Source organism: Pempheris klunzingeri, chromosome 4 (genome assembly GCF_042242105.1).
Source record: "Pempheris klunzingeri isolate RE-2024b chromosome 4, fPemKlu1.hap1, whole genome shotgun sequence".
Taxonomy (NCBI): Eukaryota; Metazoa; Chordata; class Actinopteri; order Acropomatiformes; family Pempheridae; genus Pempheris; species Pempheris klunzingeri.
In genome coordinates, this window is record NC_092015.1 from 15,443,246 (window position 1) to 15,467,191 (window position 23,946).

The 23,946-nt window shown below is 41.8% G+C and overlaps 2 protein-coding genes across 2 annotated transcripts; both read right to left on the bottom strand.

Annotated features, from left to right (window-relative positions):
* Nucleotides 1-1,404: 1,404 nt before the first annotated feature.
* Nucleotides 1,405-14,010, bottom strand: LOC139200555 (probable E3 ubiquitin-protein ligase HERC6). Its single transcript, XM_070829875.1, has 23 exons — nucleotides 13,791-14,010; nucleotides 12,690-12,846; nucleotides 12,527-12,603; nucleotides 11,973-12,200; nucleotides 10,214-10,305; nucleotides 9,984-10,111; nucleotides 8,794-8,948; nucleotides 8,637-8,692; nucleotides 8,348-8,439; nucleotides 8,192-8,251; nucleotides 7,936-8,032; nucleotides 7,562-7,742; nucleotides 7,091-7,242; nucleotides 6,785-6,904; nucleotides 6,602-6,700; nucleotides 6,221-6,400; nucleotides 5,745-5,885; nucleotides 5,349-5,515; nucleotides 5,130-5,196; nucleotides 4,951-5,021; nucleotides 4,543-4,726; nucleotides 3,625-3,727; nucleotides 1,405-2,807 (listed from the first exon to the last, which is right to left on the bottom strand). Exons 1-23 carry the CDS (start codon nucleotides 14,008-14,010, stop codon nucleotides 2,575-2,577), a joined length of 3,060 nt encoding a protein of 1,019 aa, XP_070685976.1. The 3' UTR covers nucleotides 1,405-2,574.
* Nucleotides 14,011-14,866: 856 nt separating this feature from the next.
* LOC139200579 (NACHT and WD repeat domain-containing protein 2-like) lies at nucleotides 14,867-23,550 on the bottom strand. Its single transcript, XM_070829907.1, has 10 exons — nucleotides 23,478-23,550; nucleotides 23,254-23,342; nucleotides 22,131-22,238; nucleotides 21,281-21,478; nucleotides 20,643-20,775; nucleotides 20,405-20,550; nucleotides 19,650-19,985; nucleotides 19,466-19,567; nucleotides 18,233-18,989; nucleotides 14,867-18,068 (listed from the first exon to the last, which is right to left on the bottom strand). Exons 1-10 carry the CDS (start codon nucleotides 23,548-23,550, stop codon nucleotides 14,881-14,883), a joined length of 5,130 nt encoding a protein of 1,709 aa, XP_070686008.1. The 3' UTR covers nucleotides 14,867-14,880.
* Nucleotides 23,551-23,946: the final 396 nt, after the last annotated feature.

The following is a 23,946-nucleotide window of genomic DNA, read 5'->3' on the forward strand; positions in this document are numbered from 1 at the left end:
CTGTGTACATTAACATGACCAACTTACCCTCTGCTGCCTGCTCAGTTGTTTGTTCTTTTTTAATGGCTAATTTTCCTTACAAAGCTGCTAAGGACCAAACATCTCTTATTTTTTTGTTAGAATTTCTTTAGTGTGTGCTGTTAAACACAGTGTTATGTTGGTCTTACCTTTGTCTCTCTTCTCTGTGCTTCATTAGGATGATCATAGGTGTGGTAGCAGGCCTGTTGTTTGGGAGGCCAGCATACTACCTCTCTTTACTTTGGTGCTGTGCTGCCAACTTTGGAATAACCGTGCCAGTCAAACTAGAAAAACTAGTGGAGTCTACCGCTGTCCAGATTAGTTAGTTTGTATTATTGTGAGACTTTGGTGTTTTTAAAGGGTTTGTTTGAATTCAACACAGTATGCGTCTAGTGCATCATTTGTGCCTCTACTTAACCCAAAATATGTAAAAATACAACCCACGTTTAAAAATGCCTGAGGTATACTTTAATAATAAGTAATTGAGGACGTTTGGTGAACCAGGTTTAAAAATCACATGGTTATAATATAAACTGATGGTCATTATACCCTACACTTTTTAATTTTTTATTTATTTATTTATTTTTTTTAAGCGTGCCGGAAAACAATATATAAGCGTTTGATGTAAATGTATATGGGACATTTGTGTCCCCTTTCTGTATTTTTTTTTTATGCCACGTCTACTGCTTAAACATATAATATTAGATGGCTTGTTGCTGCATGCAGCACAGCCCCGCGTTGTTAGTCTTGCCTTTTTTCCGTCTTTTTTATGTCATGTCTTCAAACATTTGTAGCAAGAGCAAAGTGGCTTTGAGTTGTTTTTCTATACTGTGTAATTATTTGTTTGTAATTCTGTTTTTTAGGAATAGTTAAGTATGTATGTTAATGTGAAGGAAAAGTATTATTGCAGGCGTTACATATCGTTTGATAACGAAAAAAAACCAAGTAAATTATTTACTGCTTTTCATATTGAAAGTCAGATGGAATAAAGAAAGGGAAGAGCTGAGATGGTCTGTGCTGTGAAAACTTTTAGTCTACATGAGATGTGTGGAACATTTTAATTTCAGAAATGCTTTAATGTCACTATGAAGTGTGCTGTCTTTGCTATTTCAAGTAGCCAATGATAATTCAAACCAGGGTAGGCTTTACATTCACTTCAGTTAGTTTAGGAAATCGGGAGTTTTGCATTTACCTCAGAAGAAACTTTGTGATTTATTATTGATAAAAGTTGAAATGTCCATTTCAGATAAAGAAGTTGCCATTAAAAACTGTTTCCAAATGTTTTGACTAAGTGCTCATTCACAGTCGGCCTGTGCCACAAAATGTTTTAAAAAGTAAAATGAATAAAAAACACTTAATGTGATGATATGTTTATTTCCTTTTCATTGCCTACATGAGCATATTTTGGTCTGTGACTCATCAAAGCTGCATGAATATGTGGAAACATTTGTTAGCTAAACCAACAATCAGGTACAATTCAAAAACAAATAATATATTATTGTCAACTTAATCAAAATACTAAATAACAACATGCTGCTGATCTGCTTCAACCAATCATCTATTTAGCGCCAAATCACAACAAATGTTATCTCAAGACACTTTTCATATTGAGCAGGTCTAGACCAAACTCTTCAATTAAGAGACCCAATGACTCAAGAAACAACAATAGTAGTAGTAACTATATCACTGATAATAGGAACATGATTAATAATGAGCAACATGGTAACGGTGAATAACAAGACAATAATGAATATGAATGATAATAACATGACTAATAATATGATCCACAGGAGCCTGAGGACTAAGATAGTTGGCCTGTGTTATTAAAAAAACATATACACTGTTGCTCATAAAGTTGGAATAATAATGTTTTTTACCTCTTCTCATGAAATGATTCCATCCATCCATCCTCTAGTCCGCTTATCTGTCAGGACCGCGGGGGAGCTGGTGCCAATCCCAGCTGACTTCGGGCGAGAGGCGGGGTACACCCTGAACTGGTCACCAGCCAATCACAGGGCCACATACAGAGACAGACAAACACTCACTCTCACACTCACACCTATGGGCAATTTAGAGTCACCAATTAACCTAGCTTGCATGTCTTTTGGATTGTGGGAGGAAGCCGGAGTACCCAGAGAAAACCTACACTAGCATGGGGAGAACATGGAAACTACACACAGAAAGATTCCAAATTAAATCCGGGAACCCTCTTGCTGTGAAGCAACAGTGCTAACCACAGCACACAGTGACAATGTCATTTATTCTTGATAAGGTGTAAATCTTCTCAACTTAATTGATCAAACTCTTCCAAACATATCACAGTGAAACTTAAACCACAATAACCATTGCAAACTGTGTATTCAGGCTTTAGCAAAATTGGGGGTATTGAACAATTATTCCAACTTTATGGGCAACAGTGTGTATTGAAATTACTTCATTTTCAACATGATGATAAACTGATGGAAAGTTAGAATGTATATTACGACGTTTGAAAGGAAAACAAAACGTACATTTGGCAGATTAAAAAAGACCAAACTAAGCAGTTTTTGAGGAAGTTCAGGCTGTAGTGTTTTCTTTCCAGAAACCTCTGTTGTGATGAATAGCCTGTAGGAGCCTGGAGTGCATTGTCCTCTCGACCGGGTACCTCTGGTAGATGGGCAGTAGTAACAGACAGTGACAGGTGAGGGATTCTGGCAAGTGGAGATCAGTGGCGTCAGGCAGGATGGCAATTTTCATCTGGATGCTCTCCATGCCCAGGAAAGGTACACGGTCGCAGCCTGTGAGGAACACTGGCAACAAAAACAAGGAAGAGATAATGTCGATCTGGTCATCTCAAATTACACTACTCACAAAAAGTTAGGGGGGGATATTCGGCTTTCGGGTGAAATTTCAGGATGAACCTAAAATGCATTCTGACCTTTCCAGGTGAACTTAATGTGACCTTCTCTAAACTTTTGAATGCACATGTCCAACTGTTCAGTGTTTCAGTACTTTTTGCACAAGTTGCTGTTCTCTAACAAGAAGCTTAACAGCAAACTTCACAACAGGTTTGATCCATGAATCGACCAATACATTTCCTGCTTCAGTTAGAATTGGTATTTAAACAGTCCTCCTCATCATGCTGTTCACATTCTGACATCATGAGACCAAGACGACACCTAACAATTGATCAGCAGCACCTCGCCATTGCAAGGCTTCAAACAGGAAGTCCTCTGACGGAAGTGTCCACTGAGCTTCGAGTGTCACAGAGTGTCATCAGGAGGTTGTAACAGAGATACAGAGAGACTGAAGAGTCACAGAAAGGAGAGGAGTGGACGTCCTTTGGCCACATCCCAATTTATTGAGACACTGAAAATTTTTTGTTGTGGTATACCCACCACTGTTGTTAGCTTTTCTTTCAATAAATTGTTTAAGATGAAGAAATTACCATTGCATGCTTCTACTTAAATGATATAGTATCCCTGTAGCATTAACTTTTTACATTTTCCATAAATTTCACCTGAAAGTCGAATATCCCTAACTTTTTGTGAGTAGTGTAATTGAAAACAAGGAAAATGTCTCCAGACTTGATTGATGATCACAAGAACAATCATGTTCAATTCTTACAAAGGAATTTCTTCTTTTCCTCTGCTGTCAGTTTCTCAAACGCGTCCCAGAAGGTAATGATGTTTGGGTGCCCAGCGTGGTAGTCTCCTTCATACATAGTGTTCTGTTTGGAAAAATAAAAATATACAATAAATCAATTAAATTGTAATTAATTCGATTAAAGGACTATGCTGGTGCTCTCACTTGCTCCTTTTAAAATTCAGGTTTTGCATAAAAAAGCTGATACAATACAACACATTGTTTGAGATTAAACCAGTGATTCCAAGTTGTTTTGGCTTGTGACCCCACACAAAAAGTGTTTAGTTGCAGTTCCTGGACATATTTCACATTTCCGAGTTGTTAGCACCACTTCCAAACAAAGATTTGCTTTCTGAACTTCTCACATTGTTGTCAGTAACTATTTAGGGCCTAAAGAGGTAAGATTAAAACCAAACATTACAGGATTTTTTTTTAATGGATATATTTTTGTTTAGCTGAACTTTTTCTCTTCTTTCCTCAGACTCATGTTGCGACATTTCTGGCAGAGGCCGTCCCACTGGTTGGGAAGCACTGGACTAAGCGACCCAACAACCATCCAAACCGTCACACATAAAAAACATTGACACCTTAAAACTGATCATCTGAACTTATTTCTGCTTTTTGGCAAGTGAGTCACAAGTCTTGGATGTCTTCCCCTCGTGTACTTGAACACACAAAACTAACAACAAAACTCAAATTTCACGATCTGAAAACTTATGACATGTATTGGAAACCTGTCTGGAGTAATGTAGCACACAGACAAGTGAGCTAATACAGGAAAAAACAATGTTGTTTAATCTTTAGACTATCTGAATTTAAAATGAACGTGCGAGGATTAATCTGCATTTCTGACTTTTTTCGAGATTCAAAAGTCAGAGCCTCTCCTGGTTTTCTGCTGACCTGCTTGAACATCTCCCAGTCATAGTTCTCTTGGCCCACCATCACTGCCTGGAGCTCCTCCGGCTGGAAGAACTCCACCACATCCATGTCACACACCTTGAAGAACCCCCTCTTGAACGCCATAAACACTCCTTCCACAGATGTGCTGAAGGAGTAGTTGACAAAGGCGGCTACGAACTCTTTTCTGTTAAGGAAAATGATCAAAAGTTGACTTCAACCAAGTGCTGAGAGAGAAAGTCTCTCTGTCTATTTAGGTGTTCCTTATGTAGCGCAAGAGTCACCCCACACTAAATCTTAAACAGCAGAAAAGTACTATTGCACTGCCCTCTATGGGCAGAGTTATAACTCTGCAGTGGATATTCCAGTGTTGAAATTGTGTAAACAGTTGTGTTACAGTTACAGACATACCTGTTCGACCATGTGACAGGTTTTCCACTTTCTGTTGGATCAAGCTCAACTTCCTGGCCACCCCAGGGCACCTGTGATGAACGAGTATCACAGTCAGGTGGGAACATTGTGGAAACACTTGCAGGAAAGTCATTGTGCGAAATAACACTAGCAGTCTAATTGTAATTTAGTAAACCTACGTTGAAAGTCATCTGCAGGTTGTCGACGTCATCAGGATTGCAATCCTCCAGGATGGAACACAAAGACCTGAAGACGCAGAGAATATAAGAAAAGATCATTTTAACACAACTGTGACCCGCACACGTGTTTCAAATCAAAATGACCAAACAGTTTATTACTGTTGTTGATCGAGGTGACAGGAGAAGAGCAGCGGTTTGTGTTGCACTTTTAAATCTTACTTTCCCATTACAGGATCAAACTCCTTCATGTCATCCAGGGAGGGTTTGATGCTAAGCAGCTTCTTGAAGAGAACCAGAGGGAAGGGCATGTGGACGATGTTGTGGTTGTAGAGAGCCAGGCCACAAAGAATGCCAAACAGGAAGTAATTCTGCTCCTCCACTTTTGGCTGTTTGATTGGTGGCAATTATGAAAATCAGTTAATTTAGTTCAATTCACTAACAGGATGATGAGGTCAGATGTACAGCATGAAAACTTTTAGATTCCCAGTTTGTTTGAGTATGAGAGCGAGACTGTAAAATGGGGCTTCAGACATCAGGCAAAAGCAAAGTTGCACATTGAAGGTTTCCTGTTTTAAGGGACTTGTTTAGTGTTTGGTTTTCATGAACTGGTCTTACCCTGGGAGGGAACCAGGCCAGAGTGTTGCTCTCGTTGTACATGAACATTTCAGACTCGGGAGCTATCAGCTCATCAAACACATGCAGGAAGAAGTCCCTCATGTTGACAATCATCACCTTCCTGTCTTCCACAAATTGCACCTGGGAAGGAGACAATAATACTTTTGGAGTCTGCTTGAAGACAAACTTAATTACCATAAGCTCTAGTCGTAAATATTATGCACGACATCACTGACATCCGTTTGGTCCTTGTAGCAACTGACGCATTTGAACTTATAACTACTAATTCTGATGGCTCACCTTTGCATAGTCGATGGCCAAATGTTAATGAAACTTTGTTATGTCTGTATATATTTAGTATTCAGTTATCTCCAATTTTACCTTAACTTTTAGTGTAACTGACATTTTGCTTTTTGAAATTTAAATAAAATATTAAATGAAATTAAATGATTGCCAACTTTTGATGGTGTGTTTACCAAAAGCTCCCTTTTGAAGGCGCAGTGGTCGGCTGCACGGAGCTGCCTGAAGGTGTCCTCGACCAGGTGAGTTCGTCTCAGAGTCAGCATGAAGACCGGGGCGGGTGGAGAGTCTGGGAGATCTACCCTCAATTTATCAGGCCACGCCAGAGCCAGGCTATGAACAACATACTCTGCATTCTGTGAACACAAAACCTCTGTTTATAAAGAAATGTCCTGACAGACAAAATGCATGTTTAATATAATTATACAGTAGATGAAAGATTAAAAATGAATGCTCAAATGCAAACTGCAGCCATTTTATTACTATTATGTTATTATCATTAATGTAGATCTGCTGTAAGATGTTTATAAATTATTTATTTTTAATGCATACTGTACCTTCACTATCTGTGCAAAGACGTTAAAGACCGTCGCCTTGCAAACCAGAGGGAACAGGAAAGGGTAGCGGCAGAAAATAGCGGGCGTGTTGTCGTCATCCTTTAACAAAATTATTGATGATTTACCAAAAAATTATTTTAGCAATATGGATTTGAAAACTATTCAGGACACATATGTTTTTACCTCCACCTTAGAATACTCCAACCAAAGGGTGATGTCCATCGCTGGATTCACATTATGAATGATTTCCTCTACGTAAAAGGTGCTCAGTGGGACTTTGTAGGACGTTCCAGTTTTGTTTGCCTGTGAAAAAATATATACATTACAAACTGATAAACAGTTACATACTACATAAAACAGATAACTGCATTTTGTAATGTATCAGAAATGCCAGACCACGATTTCCTAAAATCTATTCCAAATTCTAAAAGTTTAAGCGATCGGGCAGTAAACCCACTGATGATTCAATTGAAAACACACAGCACTGACTTTGTTGAGTAACTTGAGGGCTTCCTGCAGGTATCTGACTCCTGGGTTGTGAGTTGCCAAGAGGTTATTTCTAAGCATGAAGGCCAGGGCGTTTTTGAACACCAAGATGTGCTTTGTCAGTACGGAGGGCGTCAGGGAAGACCACCAGCTCTCTGCACAACAGAAAACTCATCATATTCACACTGCAGGACTTTCATTGCATATATCAAGTAATAGTAAGTTATCTACTTACTATTCTCTAAGTAGTAATCTACTTATGATTGCGTATGAATTTGTATTGTACTTTTACTGTATTGTACTTGTTAAATTTGGTTGGAATGGGTTTGAATAGAAACTTTTAATTAGGGTGAACAATTCAAATTATTGTCATGTATTTAACATTCAATTGACTAAATTGATCAAGCTCAAGGATCATTACAGATCTCTCCAAACCTGTGACAAAACTAAATAAAGCCTGCTGTAGTTGCTTACTTAGCGCTTTCTGATTCTTCTCATTCAGAGCTGCTATAAGAACAGCCAGCGGCAGCACCATGTTCATAACATTAGAGTCCTCTTGGAGAAGAGGACACGTCAGCAGAATCAGGATGATCTCCGGTGATTTTATGTCATTTTTTGAAGCAAAAAGCAGCTCCATCAGGGGTTTTAGGTTTACCTACATGGGCGTGAAACAACATGGCAATGTTTACACAGCATGCATTTGTTTGTAAATGAATAAATGAATGGCTACAGTAAAATATAGAGGTTGCACATTACGGGCGGACTAGTGTCCTCATTCAGTCAATTAACGTCTCAAGCAAAAGAACAAATGATCTCAATGATGCATGAAAATAATCTATGTTCTTAACTGATTGTTTGATCCACGGTATTGCCAGCAGCTGGTCAAAAGCTCGGCCAGCTGCCTCCAGGTCCACAGTTAAGGCGCCTGCCTCCGATGGAAGCCCACTGATACCAAGAGCGAAGCATTACAACAAAGTGACGGGGCCAATGTGGGCAGATTACATTCACATTACCTTTTAATTCTGACTCTTACTCTCATAATCTTAGCATTATATCTCATTTTAAGGGGTGGACATCACAGGAAACAGCAGTGAATAGACTCACTTGGCCTTCGTGAAACTTGCAACGAGACTTGAACTTGTGAAAAACATCGAAACTATTTCTCTGTCGAATAAAGAAAGAAACAAACACTACTGCATAAGAGACATTTTATATGTGCAGTTGCATAGATACAACCAAGATACAATAATAAAAAAGGACCTCTTTGCGTCTGCATTGACGTGTCTCATCGACAGCCATTTTTGCAGTTTTGTCTCCTCAAGCCGCCTAGTTATCTGTTCTCGGTCCGAGTTCTTAAAAGACAGACATTAAATAGAACAGTAAAGCCAGCTAGTCTAATGTACAAGACAAAATAGCCCAACGTCATATTCATTGGAACATTTTTTGATATGGGTTAAAATCCAGGTGGAAAACAAACCCGTTTTATGTGCTTATTTAAATTCTAACCACAATAAATCTTTAATTAGTTACTAATTAGGTAACACATTACCTGTGTAGGTGAGGTGTAAGTGAAGTTTGTATTCCACCCAGCGGATATTTTCAAGTCTGTTTAAACAAATAAAAACCAATAAAAACATGTTTACAACGTTGAGAAGTACCCCAGGAATAAGTGCCATCTATAACTCATAGACAAGATCCACACGTACCTCTGGGTATGGCTGCTGCACCATCAGCGCTCAATGGAATTTGTACCAGAGTGGGACTCAGTCTGTCCTCTGGTTGTCCAGTCCCAATTTGACCTTTGGTCCCATTGCCAAAAGCCCACAGCTGACCAGAGGAGCCCAAAACCAGAGTGTGACGTCTGGGAGACGAGTAACAATTGTGAATCAAGTGAAAAACTTGATATGATGTCAGAGTATGTTATAAAGCAGGGGTGTCCAAACTTTTTTCACTGAGGGCCACATACAGAAAAACATACAAAGGGCTGGGCCACTCACTAGAAGTGAGCTATATTGCTAACTTTAATCCACTAGAGGTGATTTATATCGCCTCACCTCTAGTGGATTAAAGTTGGCAAAATCAATCAAATGTAGGTAAATTCTGCTTGATAACTGAATATGATTAAAAAAAAAAAAAACATCCTTTCCATGAGTGGGCTTTCATTTATTAGTTGTGGTTGTTCAGTGTGTTCAGGTGATCAGTGAGATCCACTAAACATGCCAACCAGAGAGGGTCACTGAGCTCATGAAGAGGTCCTTCTCTCTTCAAAACTGGTCCATTTCTGATCTCAGAGAATAAAACCGCTGCAGCGCAGAGCCACAACTTAGCCAGCGCACATGAGAATGGTAGAGCAGGCCAGACCTGTCCCAGCTGGAGCCCCATCCGTCGTACCTCCACACAGCTCGTCCCATTTAAGTCCCATCATACCAACTGCATCTGGCACAGCTTCAAAAACATCCTCACCAGTCGTGGTGCTCTTTAGACTGCTAACATCAAGCAGCTCCTCCGTAGTGCAAAAGTGATCGTCATTAGTTATTATTAAACTTTCTACACTCTCTTCCTCTCTTACGTTTCCTTAATTCTGCCATTTTGGGTCACCTGTAGCAAATTTCTTCTTCATTACTCATTTTATAGAGAAGCTGCCTCGTTCAAGACAGTTACTCCACCTAGCGGTGAGACTAAGAAGTGCAATATCGTCCAGCGCATCTTCCGTGTGTGGGCCGTATTACAATACATTTTTAGAATTTCCTGCAGGCCAATGAGAATTGGACCGCGGGCCGTAGTTTGGACACCCCTGTTATAAAGTAATCATGTATCTCACAACTTGGCATCTGCAGATAGATACTGTAAACATGATTTTTCTGTTTGTTCACATACGTGCCCTCCATGTTTTTACCTGCCACATGAAACCTGCGAGGCGGGTCCGTCCAGCCCATCGACCAGTCTTGGTTTCACTTCATCAGCCACGGAGTTGTGACCAAGCTGACCGTAGCGTCCCTCTCCAAAAGTGAAAACCTCGCCATTCTAGAAATCACAGCATCACAAACCATCATAAGAAGCAACACCTCAGACTGTAATTATCTTTACACTGTGATAATTCTGCTATTTGGTTTGTGAAGTTTGGACCTTTGTTAGCACAGCAGAGTGCGCCTCTCCACAGCTTATGAAGGAGACATCCAGAGGCCTGAGGGCTGGTACCATACAGATGTTGAATCTGCCTGTTGAAGATGAGAAGAAATGAAAAAAAAAAAAAAAGAGCTGCTTATTTTGAGATGAGGTTTTGAAAATTAGATGAAATATATAATCAGGAGGTAGTGTGCCTCTGATGTCATCATTACATCGGAGTCACAGAGTTCAGAATCCTTTTTTCCTGAAAAATGACACACTTAATACTTTTAAACGTATTTTCGAGCAATCTAGATTAAAAATATCTAGTTTGCAGCAAAACTTTCAATATTTTTGTTTGATAATACATCTATTGAATCTTTGTGCTCCTCTGACCTCTCAGCTAAAGCTGTGATTTCCTTTGTAAATGATTATTTATCTAGTTTGCAGAACAGAGGACCAGCAGGAAGGCGACTGTACATACAGCATCAACATACATTAGATATGGGCTAACACAGTTCAAGGTACAACATCGCCTAAAAATAATTCAACCCCCAATGCAAATTAGGTGTACTGGCAAAATGTATAAACCTTCAGCTGTGCTCAATGAACAACTCAAACAAGAACAATTGAAATAGCTCAACACAACCAATATTGTGGTGATTTCTCCAAATTCAATACATTATGCTACTTTTATTGACTACTGCAATCTCAAAGTTATTCAACCCCCTGAATAGAATCCCTCATAGGAACTCATTTGCAAATCAGGTGTTGTCTCAAACACACCAAGTGTAACTAATCAAAGGCCTCATTAGTTGTATCAGGTGTGCTTGAGATAAAACACATCAAATACTAAGACTGGCAAGACGTTTGTTCACAGTGACGTTTGTTTGCATGTTAGAAATATGAGGAAGTCAAGAGAACTGTCCAATAAGTTAAGAGAGGAGATCATTGCTTTGCACAAACAAGGAAAAGGATACAATCAGATGGCAAAGGCACTGAATGTTCCTAGAGACACTGTTGGAAACATAGTTTACAAGTTCAAAGCTAAAGGAACACTGGCTACACTTCCTGGACGTGGCTGAAAGAGGAAGCTTTCAACAGCTGCCACCAGATTTCTTGTTTGAGTTGTTCAGTGAACAAAGCTGAAAGTTGGTAAATTTTACATTTTACTTAAGATAGAGAAACTCAGGTTTATTCTTCGTGGTTCAGATGACAAATTTAAGAAAATGTGACATCCTTTTCTGGACTACAGTGAATGTAATTTTTAAATTTCCTCATATGTCACTTGCAGAGTATTACAGATTTTGTCATTATTTTTGGACACATCGCATCAATGACTGTTTTTAGATTTGCTTCCATAAAAACTGGACACCGGCCTTTTAAAAAAAAAAAGAATCCGTGTGTCTTAGTTTTCTGTCAATTATTTCTTTTGTCCTTTTCACTCTTTTGTTGGTAAAACACAAAAATGTTATTTGCATTGAACCATTGACCACATTTAGATATATTTGTATACATATAAAACATGTCCTCACTCAATCTACATAGAAAACTGAGTAAAAATGCCAAAACACAATGACACAGACATTTTTGAAGCAAAGCTGCAGGTGGCAAAAGTGAATTGCTGCAGCTGTTATTTTCTTGGACCGTCTGTGGTGCATATTGACCTGCATAGAATTGGTCTAATCCTGACTAGAGGATTCCACTTCATTAGACAATCTGCTGCTTGCTAAACATGAACAAGTAAGTTTGTGACCATGTTACAGTAAATGGTTTGTACCCTTCTCATCCACCCGGTTGAGCCCCAGCTGGCCAGATTTATTGGCCCCACAGCAGTACACCAGGCTCGCCAGTGTGAGGAACAGAGTGTGGCTCGCTCCGGCGGAAATCTGGGTCACAGCCACGCCGGTCAGAGCGCACACCAGGACAGGTGTACACTGCTGCGGCACCTCCTTCCCCAGGCCCAGCTGACCATGACTGTTCAAACCCCACGAGAAGACGTCTCCTCCTGAAAAGTGGATAATAATTCAAATAAAAGAATAATTATTCATTAAAATATTATGTCTGTACTCTTCATCAGTGATGGAAAACATGTTATGTTTTTTTGCTCAATTTGTCACATTTAAATAATAAAAGCTGTTTGAGGACTCCCAATATGTACACCATGATAACCGTTTATTCCAGTCAAAGTCATTTCTTACTCAACAAAACATATTGTCATGTATAAAATAGGTAGTGTTACTAGGAAGCTTGTGCCCTGACATAGTAATAAAAAAGAAAAATGCTGGCCCATACAAACACACAAAGATGCCCTCAGTGGGTTTAGTGTGTTACCTTTCGTCAGTGCCAGAGAGTGGGAGTTTCCACAAGCCACTTGAATCACTGATATCGGCAGTGGTATCGGCACCCGGCTACAAGTTGGTGGGACAATAATAAATTAATGCACTTTAAAACACCAAGTATGCACGCTGATATACTTCACACACTGATATCTCGCCTTGGTCTGTGCCTGTTGGACTTCTGATGTGGTGGCATGCCCAGCTGTCCATCCTCTCCTGCCCCCCAGGAGAACACGTGTCCAGATGCACACGCAACCAGACAGTGGTCCTGACCACAGGCCATCGACACCACATCATCCAGCCTGTCCACATGACCTGAGACAGGACGACAGGCAGAGAATCACAAACAGAAACACCCCTAGGAAGTGTAATAATACTTAATAACATCGGTGTAATATTACTTTAATCATACAGAACCATCTAAAACGTGCGACAAACTGTAAAGAAGAACGATTATATTAGTCTGACAGAGGCAGCCGCAACCATGTTAAGTGCTTATTTACAGCGTTGGAAGGTACCAACATACAAATCTGAGGTGTTTTTACTTTATTACGTTTTACTTGAGTATTCTATGCGAATCATGATATCACCTTAAATATGAAGCATCTGTTGCAGCACACCAGTAAATAGTACAAGTGATTTACAATAAAAAAGTTACATTTAATGCATCAATAATAATATAGTATAAAATACAATAGGAGAACATTGAAAAGGCCTCATTCTGCACCAAAAAGTACTTTTCTTTTTAATAGTTTTATTATATTATATCTTGTATGCTTATTCAAGGGGAATTTCACATTGAAATATTTTAAGTTTTATTGAAGTAAATGATCTATATACGACTGTATTTACTTGGCGACTTCTTTTTATGTCCACCTGTATGTTGCAGGTATTCATACTAAACATTTCCAAACCGTGAATGCCATGAACGCATCGTCCATAATAAAGAGCAGCTTAGTTAACTTTCGTTGTCTGAATCGTGGAGGAAGAAACGAAACTGAAACTTTGCTCAGCTAATTGGCCAGTGTGACATCTGTGATGATGATTCATAGCTTTTCTGTGTATACAATAAACCCAGCAGGTGGCCAGCCAAAGAAAAGTCAAGAAAAAGGTCTTGCTTAGATTAATTTAATTTTTTTACCAGGATCATAAAAGAAACTCAGATACTGGCTACTACAGTCATGCATCATTCAACAGTCATGAGGTTAAAAATAATCCTACTACAATTATCACGCCTATATTTTCTGGTTATGTCTCACCTGGTGTCTTTCCATCTTTACTTTTCTTTCGTCCAAGTTGTCCATAGGCGTTGTGTCCGCAGGATAAAACGCCTCCATCCCTGGTGAGGAACAGAGTGTGCTGGTCCCCGCAGCAGATGTCGGTGATGACTCCGGGGAGGGTCCAGGCCGCCGGGCTGAGGGCCGCCCGGGGACCGAACTGTCCGCTAGAGCTGTCTCCCCAGCAGTGTAGCTGCACCATGTCTCCACTTGGGCCGGTCTGAGACCAACCGGGCAGGAGCCACTGTATATATCAGCTGGTGATGCCTTCAGGGACTGTCGGAAGTATCATCATCACCGTCAGAAATAACCTACTTGAACCACTCATTCTGCGAGTGTAGTTGCTAGGATCTCTCCTTCTAAACACGATAACTACGTTTGGTCAATTGGTCATTTCATTTTCCAAATGCACAACTAACAGAAGGACAGAAGGACAGATGTGGTCTAATTTACGAGCTTACCAGGAGCTGTGGAATGCAACACGACAGCAGCCGAAGTTATAATTATCAAATCAAATCAACTTTATTGGCCAAGTTTGAATAGGCAAACAAGGAATTTGACTTGGTGAAGCTTGACTCTGTACAATGGAAAACAAAGGAAATGAGGAAATGAAATGAAATGAGACAATGTTTCCTCCCTTTTAAAAGACACTTTGGAACCAGATGATATTCACTTTTAATTAAAATACAACTTAAGGCATTTACACTGAATTGTGTTATTTTAAATACACATTTCCAGATGATGTTTGTGTTAATAATGCATGCAGTAGACATGGCTCAAACTGATCACTAACTGCTTTTGAAACTCAGAAATGAAACTCACTAACTAAATGCTGAGGCATCATGGACCAGCTGAAAGTGAAACGAATGGTGTTGCAGTTTTTAGACACAGGTGTTGTCTGCTAAGAAACAATCCATAATGTGTAGAGCACAAAGACACATGCACTATTTTTATTCTTATTCACATATAAATGTATACATATATGCACATCCTTCGCTTTGTGCGCTCTCACATTTATCATCTATATACATGCATTTTACCAAGCAAAGCCCAATAATGATGTATGATAATCTTATGGCCATGTGATATTAGGGGTTGCTAGGGGTAACCAGCTGAATGGGGCTCTGTCATAGTGGCATTGCTTGATCTGACCATTCACATTATCTCTGCACCTGACCGACTCCTCCCCGCTCATTGTGACGTCTGTAATGGAGTAAACACCTACAGACCCATCCTCAAAGCCCACAAACACACACTGCTGCTCACCCACAACCAGAGTCATTGGATGTCTCGACAGACGCACGCTACCTATTCTTTCCCCGTTTGCGAGTCGTACAACTGTGAGGACGGGCCTCACGTGTGGGGAACATACACAGCTTTCCTCCTGGGTGGTGGGGCGGGATATGTAGGCAGCATAGCATCCGCTGTTATCTAGACAAGCTTTGATGACGGGACCCTCGGACTTGAATGAGCACAGTCTGATCTGAGATAGGTCCAAGAGGCTGATGGCTTCGTTATCAGTGGACAGTAGGCCATAGCTCCCATCAGAGGACATTTGGAAGTCTTGGGGCTGACAGCGAAGCGTATAAGGCAGCTGGAAGTGTCTGCAAACGGTCTCCTCTGCTATTTTCCAGGTGTACACGGAACCCGAGGCCGCCATCACCACCACAAAGTCTGGGTGCTCTGAAAGTGTGTGGAAAGCAACGACATGCTCTGAGCTTGTCACGCAGGAGAAGCGCTTGCTGATCGAGCCTGACCACAGACTGGCTGCTATCAGGTCTCCATGGCGACGGCCAATGAGGAAGGTGCTTTCAGGCGACACCTGGGCGTCAGATAGGTACAGGTGTATGCTGCACACAATACTTCCATGTGTCAGCTTCCAAACCCGAGACAGCTGTCGCTCAGAAATGCTCACACCAAAGTTACTGTTAGGGGTGATCAGGACATCCGTCGCTCTGCTGCCGCTCATACGCAAGATGTTCTGACCTGTTTCTGTCTGCCAAACGTAGATTTCTCCCGCCGACAGTGTCACAAGGTGGATGTTATCCGGAGAAAGACGCAGTTTTTCCACAGGGCCATCATGTAGGAAGTTAGCATGTGGAAGTCTTGTTTCTAATCTCCATTCCCACACCGTCTCGGACCCATCAGCGGTGTAGAACCACTCCCCGGCTTCTTCAACCACCACTTCTTTCACTCCACGCCCCATTTTTGGAGCTGTACCTGCAGCGTCTATTGTCTCAGAGTCCCACATGCTGAGGCAGCCGTCATGAGTTACACAAATTACATCTGAGGCAGTTCTGAGGAGAGTATGAGGCTGTTTGTTTGTTTCTAAGGAGAGGACACACTCCCCTGTGCTGACCCTCCACATCAAAACGAAGGGAGGGGCGTTTAACAAAGCCAGGAAAAGGTGGCCATCCTGGGAGAGCACAGCGTGAGTGAAGGCCCTTCCCTGAGCAGCCAAGAACTGGTCCCAGAGCTCCCAGTTACATGTATCCCACAGTGTCACCTGGTGAGACTGACAAACCAATAAAGTGTTGATTTCCTCTGAGTAATCTGTATTGAGGATGTCATCAGATTTAGCCCCCGTGAAGCTTTCTTTGACAAGTCTGGGTGGTTGGGTTTTTGCTGCCACATCCCACAGGGTCACATTCCCCGTCCTGTCAACACATGCTATTTCCCACTTGTCTTCACTCAGGATCATCGATGTAATCGTGTTGTGGTTTAAGTTTGAGCAGGAGCCGATGAGACTGCTGGTATTGGTGTCAAATATGGACACTGTGCCTTCATCCTGCCCACAGAACAAGTAAACGCCATCAGAGGAGCAAACCAAATAGGTCACATAGCTCTGACACTGGAAGTGGGTCAAGGTTTCACTGGAGACATCAAACACACTCACAAAACTCTCATCTTTCCACCACATAAATAGTTTTTTTTGATGTGCAACAAACCCCTCAATTTTGTTTGGTGTTTGTTGGCTCGTCTCTGGTTCAAACTCTGTTTTCAAAGGGTCCCTAAGCTGTAGAAATATTTCCGGGCCTGTGACATCCCACAAGAATAGCTTGTTGCATTGTGTGAAAAGCAGCATGTACTGACCGCTACTCTTCACTCCTGCAAACTGCAACTCCTTCTGCTCATGGCTTAACGATAGTCTGACTACATCACACCCAAAGCCTTTCCAAATCCAAGCCGCTCCATCATCCATGATCTCTGCGACAATCCCACATTCTGTTGCAGCTGCCTCTGTAACAGAAGCGTCCTTGGTTTTGGCCTCACACTTTAAACACTGAATGGAGGGAATGGAGGAGGGAGCAGGGCAAAGCACTACTCCTAATCCGCTTCCTCTTTTCCTCCTCTCCTGTCGGATCTCTCCCACATAAGCTTTGAGCACAGGAAAGACGTCCAGATACGGGAGGAGGCTCGTCTCCATCACCGTGGGCAGCTGCAGGGGTGAGCTCTGGAGTAAGCAAGCATAAGACTTCAATATGCTTGCTAGGAGTGCTCTTTCTCTTGAAAACTGGAGGTGGGATGACCTTTCTTTACCCTCTAACATGGCTACCAGATCTCCAAGGAGTGCTGCTCGAACCATAGCCTGGTGAAACTCCAAAGACATTAACAGCCCGTGCTCCAACTCCTCCCATTTGCCACTTTCTTGCAAGTGATGCGGCAACTCTAAGACCTTCCTCAAGTTCACTCTGCCAACCTCTTCGGGTGAAGAGGTGAAGATAAACAGGTGACTGGATGGCTGTCTGTCCATGTATACTTCCATTTGGGTAGTGTCCTTGTTTGGTCTAGATTTCTGGTTTACAAGAAGTGGTTTAGCCCTTCCACAAGCCCATCGGCCACTGAAATAGTCCGCCATCGCCAAATGAACCTCCCTCCTCACCTCATGAGTGCCTAAATACCTCCTAGCCACTACCAGCTTGAAATGCCTGTTCACCCAGAATAAAACACGTGACCCTGCAACTGTCCTCTTCATGAGAAACCTCCTCAAATCCAGCACAAGTCTCTCCACGTTGATTTGCGGGAGCCTCACACTGGAGGATGGGCTCTCGCCCTGCTGAACATACTCAGACAGCACCTCATCATCATTGGACAGCAGATCAGCGAGCTCCGCCTCAGTGAGCCCAGTCCTGGAGAGGGTAAGGTAGGAGACGGCACGGGCCACGGTAGAGGAGCCGTGTTCCTGCTCGAGGTGATCCAGCAGCGCAGAAATGGATGAATGGATGCCATCAGGGAGACATGACTCTGTCACATCTGAATCTGACGACGAGAGAAGAAAAAGGGGACAGAGATGTAGTGCAATTATTATCATTTTCAACAAACCCCAGGAAAAAAAGATAAAATCAGACGCTAAATTTAACAAGCATTGCTTAAATTATATATAGCTTATTCCGCTGTCTGTTTGGTTTCAACATTAGCCGTACCAGAGCGCCAGAGCGAAATGTGTAGGTGCAGCAGTCGAGCGTAGAGAGTCAGGCAACAGGATGTCAGCGCCTGGTTCACCAGCACCTGTTGTCCTGACGTCACCCTCCTCCCTGAGCTCCTCAGCAGAGATGCCAACATCTTTACACACTGCTTCCTGTCCACCGATCCCAGCTGTACACTCACATATCCTGACTCCTTCTTGCTGCCCTCTGGCACACAGGGAGGCACACTTCTTTCTGGGCTGATGGCTTGCAGGACTTGTATTCGGTTGGGGGAGACTGTGAGGATGAGTTTGACGCTGGGAGGAAGAGGGGAGGGGAGGCTTTCAATGATCTGAGGTTCAGAGTTGTGCTTGATGTGATCCAGACTGTCGAGAATTAGAACAAGAGGCCGTTTGGTAGAAGGCATGAGGGAGAGGAGGGACGAGAGACGTTCTCTGAGCTCAGACAGAGAAATGTCTGGTTTTATGGCACTAGAATTTTGGTTATAGGAAGAGGCGCGCTCTCTGGCTGCGGATTCATGGAGAGGATCCAGATTAGATGTCGGGCTACAATTGGACTCGTTGCTTCTGAGGTTAGTGGTATAGCTAGGATCATCCATGACACTGGGATCCTGCTCAGAGGAAGATCCGCTGTGATATCTACGGGCAATCTGATGACACAAGCTTGATAACAGGTGCTTTGGAGAGGGCTTCATCGACAGGTTGCAAAAATAAGGGATCACCACAGGATCACAGTCTGGCAGCCAAGACTTTATCTGTGGAGGGAGACGGAGAGACAAAAGACTAATTTACATGTTATCAGGACCATGTGGTACTGAATCCTGAAGCAGTGGCAACGCAAATGTGTTGTAGGGTTTGCTTTGTCCTTCAGTTTGACTTCACCTGTTTTTTTTATTTATCAGTTGATTAGTCTTATTTTTGATGTAGTCGTGTAGGTGATTTCCCTTGATAAAACAATTAGGCACCAGAAACTCTTATCTTTAATCTCAATTTCAAGTATAGCTGCAACTAACAATCATAATATAATTGTAATTAAAATATAATTACAGATTTTCCTCTTTTTTAAGGGGACTGCTGCTTTTTCTTTCATTAAAAGACCAGTGTTCATTCCTGTTAAATGTGAATGCTTATTCATTTGTGTCCTGTATTTTTCTGTTTCCATTTCCTGAATATGGGGAGTTGGATGGGTTGGGGTGGAGGGTTATTTTGACTTCACTTCAGTCCACTGAACCTGTTGAGCACAGTGTGCCAGCAGAACGGTCTTCCCTGTGCACGGTCCTCCTGTCACCACTAGTGGGCACTGCTGTTCACTCTGCTCCACATAAGCTCTGACCTACAACAAAAGAAAAGTAAAGTCTGATGATACAATGTTACAGCTGAAAGTAAACCCTCCAGAAAGACATCCTGCTCCAAACCTTTTCCTCCTCTGGTCGAATGATGTCATAGAACTGAGACAGGATGTCACACAGCTCCTCCTGCTCGGCCTCCTCTCTGGCCAAAGCATCACCGAGCCAAGCGTCTCCACTGGCGTTTAAGACGTTCACGCTGTTAGTCAACCCCACAAGGTCAGAGTACACCTGCTGGCACAGAGACTCAGCATAGACCCGTCTGCGGGCTGACGTGTAACCATGGCGACGGTCACACTCTGTGGTGGTGGTATAGACTAGAATCTGGGAGGAACTGATAAGAGCAGGGAGGAAGCTGTCACAGAGCTCTGAGAATAGCTGACCATCAGTGGGTGTTGAAACATCCTGAAAGTACCAGATATGGAGAAAAAAGAGATTTTTACTCACTTCCTGTGGCACTTTTTATACAGTCGGCATCATTCTGTTCTACTACCAAAGTTATAAAACATGAAATTAACTTTTTTTAACATTTCGTAAATTTGACATGATATGATGTCACATTCACTTGAATTCAAAACTCTTTTATTAATCAAAGCATTTTTTCTGAAAAACCTACTTGCTCCTTCTGTGAAAACAAAACTGAAGACAGGCAAACATGCACACGGTCAGCTATTAGAAACAAATTTTCCTTCCAAAACTAAGAAAAGAAGGAAAAAAAAGACTTGTTATTCTGCTCTGGGCATGAAAACTATACTTAAGTCAGTGACTCGCCCCTTAATGTATGTGCTGCATAAATACATGTTCCTGAGGAAGTGATGGATTACCTCAGACTGGGACTGAAGTTGTGAGTTCTGCCTCTTCCCTTTCTCTCCTTTTGCGTTAATGACTTTGTGGATGTAAACAAGGCAGCGGCCGATGATGTCACTACCAGGGCAGCTGTCCAGAGCAGATCGCAGGTCTGCGTCGAGGGCTGGAACGAAGCAGTGAGGAACACATAAAATTATACGTCCGTTTCAAGCACAGGACCCCCCACACACACACACAGACCGACATGTACCTGACCTGATCTGTGGAAGCTGTGGGCTCTCTCTGGGGTCATGAGGCCGTTGTGGACACACAGACTCACAGTGGTCTGAAACATCTTCCTCAGTTCTTCCTCTTTAGCCTTGAGCTCCTCTTCCTCCTTAACCTCTGCCTGTTCATCAAAATAGTTGCACACTTTTTAGAAAACGACACCATATTCTAATTGTGGTGAGAAAGGTTTAAAACATATGTATATTATTTTATCCAAACTAACTGTACCTAAAATATGATCACATCACAATAGAAATACAAGGTTAACTGATACATGGACTGTGGATACATGATGGCACACAGGATTATTGATTATTATGAGTATTAACTATATTACTAAATGCTCATTGTGGTTTTATAAGGAAAAATTAGACATCTTTACTTATGGAGGAGATTTCTATTTCATAGCTCATTATCAGACAGATTTCTCCTGTTACATTCATAAATACTAATCCATCAGCACTTTGTGGTCAAGAATTGCTCTAATTCATTCAAACCAGCTGCACTTGAAACCAACCAAACCAACTTCCGTTTGCTGAACACAAGAATCTTGATCAGATGATCAAATGGTTTAATCTGAGGACAGTGAGTATGTGTCATGTATTTCTGAGGTTCAGTGTGATCACCAGAGGGCAGCAGGCGCGTCTGTGTCTGGCTTTCAGGCAGTAGGAGGGAGGAATGGTGTTCTCATCCCTCTGGTAGACTCTCTCCAGCTCCTGGGTGCTGACACCCGCCTGCTGGCTCTGCTGCAGCAGCAGCTGGTACTCGGACACCTCCACCTGGGCAGGCAGGCAGGCTGTACCATATTCATGTCCTACGAGGGCCTGCAGCACCGCCGTGTGGACACAGAGGAAACAGCAGCATGGGATGCAGTGCACACTTGAACTGGTGCTGTAGATTCATAAAGCTTTTTAAATTTTACATTATGTGCAGCAGGACTGAGATGCTTTGCTCGATTAATCAGCTGATTCCTGCAGTAAATTCTATGATTTATACACTCATTAATTTGTGCTGACACTGTATCAGACAGCTGTTGATTGACTTTTTCAGAACATTTTTGATGCTGATAGAGTTTGATTATGTTGGTGGGTCAAAATTTTGTATCTTATCTGAATTATTTATGATCTGACAAAGAAGTATCTGAATGGCAGCAATGATGAGTGAATTTCTGAAACGCCAGCGTGTTGCTTGCTAACACAAACGGCTCAAACGGGGAAGCTGGTGATGTGATGAGTGAACGATTGACTGACTGAACAGTAACAGTATTTGGTGTCCAAGCCCTCAGATACCCCAAAGAGCTGCATGTAAAAGACTCAAAGCCTCAAGACTGAACAGGGACTGAGGGTGTTGCTGCTGTACTGGTCACTGTGTACTACTCAAACTTAAATTTAATTGAATATCTTTAAACACTGAGAGCCTGAGGCATCCTGTACTACTGTAAACTCATGGCTGAATTAATCCTGGTCATTTATTTACCAGTAAAAACGGCCCTGTGGAGCTCTCTCTGCATTCTTTAATCAGCTGCCGTCTGGTGTTTTCATCAGGCCATTGCCTGGGATCACTGGACTCAAATGGGTCTATCACCTGTACACACACACACACACACACACAGCATAATGGTTAAAACAGCCCAGAGGAGAGATGACTAACAATCAGCCCAGTGGTGGCTCAGTGACATACGATATGCTTCCATCTTTCTAATTACAGATGCTGCTGAAAAGAGAAGGCAGGAGGCGCTGGATGAGCAGCCACACAAACTAACACACCTCACAGAGTCGCATTACAGCTGCTCATCCTTTTTTAAATCAAATTTAATTAGGCAAAGCTGAGAAGAATTGACTGCACATTAAGAGAAATTGCCTCAGGGGGATAGTGTGAAAAAATAAAGGACACACACACCTGGAAGCTCCCAAATAATATTGCTTTTGTATTCCGCTGTTGTCAGTGAGAAGTCGTATCGGTGATGCTTGAATTGATCTGCATTAGTGCTGAAACTGTCAATTATTGTTCTAGTCAACTGCTGGCTGCAGCTTTTCAGACTAGTTTGATTCCATATTTGTAAATGAATTTTGGGCTTTTTTTGCCTGCTGGTCAGATAAAACAGTAACTTAAATTCACTTCACCTCTGACAGCGTCAGAAGAGGCAGAACACAAAACATTCAACAAATAAGTGTGAACATTAATCAGAGAATCATTTAAATAAAGTCGAGATGATGCAAACATCTACTTTTGATTCAGGCATTCTGTTCCTATGAGAAAAACATCCACATTTGAGATCATTAGATTCATTTTATGTTTGCAACTTAATTCCAGACCAATCTTTTGTCACAAAGTTAATGTAAAGTAAATTACAATGTTTTCTCCAGTGGACCATGGCTGAATGCTCCCCCTGGCTCTAAAAGCCATTAATGGCAATAACATTACAGTGAGTGTTTTAACGTAGCATCAGTGGTGCCTGCGTCCTGCCAGGGACAGACAGGATGTAAAACCTTTAGTAGCACCTTAAGAGAAAAAAGTGGTAGCATCACAAACAGGCATAATTGCTGATATTGAAGTATTTTCTATGCAGTGAGCAGGATTTAGAAAAGCATGTACTCACCCTTACATCCAGTCCCAGTGTGTGTCTACAGTGCTCTCTGAGTTTGGGGAACACACTCTCTCTCAGAGCTCTGCGCTCCACCACGCTGTCTGGACAGAGAATAAACACAAACAAGATACACATGCATTGATAAAATAATTAAAAAAAGAACACAGAAACCTTCAGAAATCATTTGCTTTTTTAAAATGTCACAAATATTTTAGTGTTTTGAGTCTCCTACATACCCTCTGGGTTGGAGCACAGATAGAGTTTCACACAGGACGAGCTGCAGGTGGACTTTGATGGAGGCCGGTCCATTTGTTGTCCCCTGGAGCGCAGCCCAAATCAACAGCTATTTTTAAAATAAGGAAAAATAAGGGAAGAAAACATTTGGCATGAACACATTCAATGACCCAAATAAAAAGTTGCTGCTTCTCCTCTGTACTGCTGTTTTCTCTTTCCCCTTCTGCTCCACTCAGGAAATTCTGGCCTTCGGTGTTTATACAGTGTGCTCTCATGATCACACCCACTTCCAGTGGCTGAAACGTCCATACAACACACACACATGCATGCGCGCACACACACACACACACGCACACACACAATTAGGACATAATAAAATATGTAGGACAGCTCAGGTGCATCAACACACTCACTAACAGCACAAAAAGAAGAAGAACACAAACAACTTTTCAATATTTTTTTATTAATTAA

Excerpts from the sequence above, each read along its gene's own strand:
- LOC139200555 (XM_070829875.1), bottom strand. The coding sequence starts at position 14,010 with ATGGTGCAGCTACACTGCTGGGGAGACAGCTCTAGCGGACAGTTCGGT. Across the intron at positions 7,743-7,935 it reads TACCGTGGATCAAACAATCA|GTAAACCTAAAACCCCTGAT; the intron begins GTTAAGAACATA and ends ACGCCCATGTAG. Across the intron at positions 5,886-6,220 it reads CCTTCAAAAGGGAGCTTTTG|GTGCAATTTGTGGAAGACAG; the intron begins GTAAACACACCA and ends TCTCCTTCCCAG.
- LOC139200579 (XM_070829907.1), bottom strand. The coding sequence starts at position 23,550 with ATGGACCGGCCTCCATCAAAGTCCACCTGCAGCTCGTCCTGTGTGAAA. Across the intron at positions 21,479-22,130 it reads CCACAGGGCCGTTTTTACTG|GCCCTCGTAGGACATGAATA; the intron begins GTAAATAAATGA and ends GCGGTGCTGCAG. Across the intron at positions 19,986-20,404 it reads AACTTCAGTCCCAGTCTGAG|GATGTTTCAACACCCACTGA; the intron begins GTAATCCATCAC and ends TGGTACTTTCAG.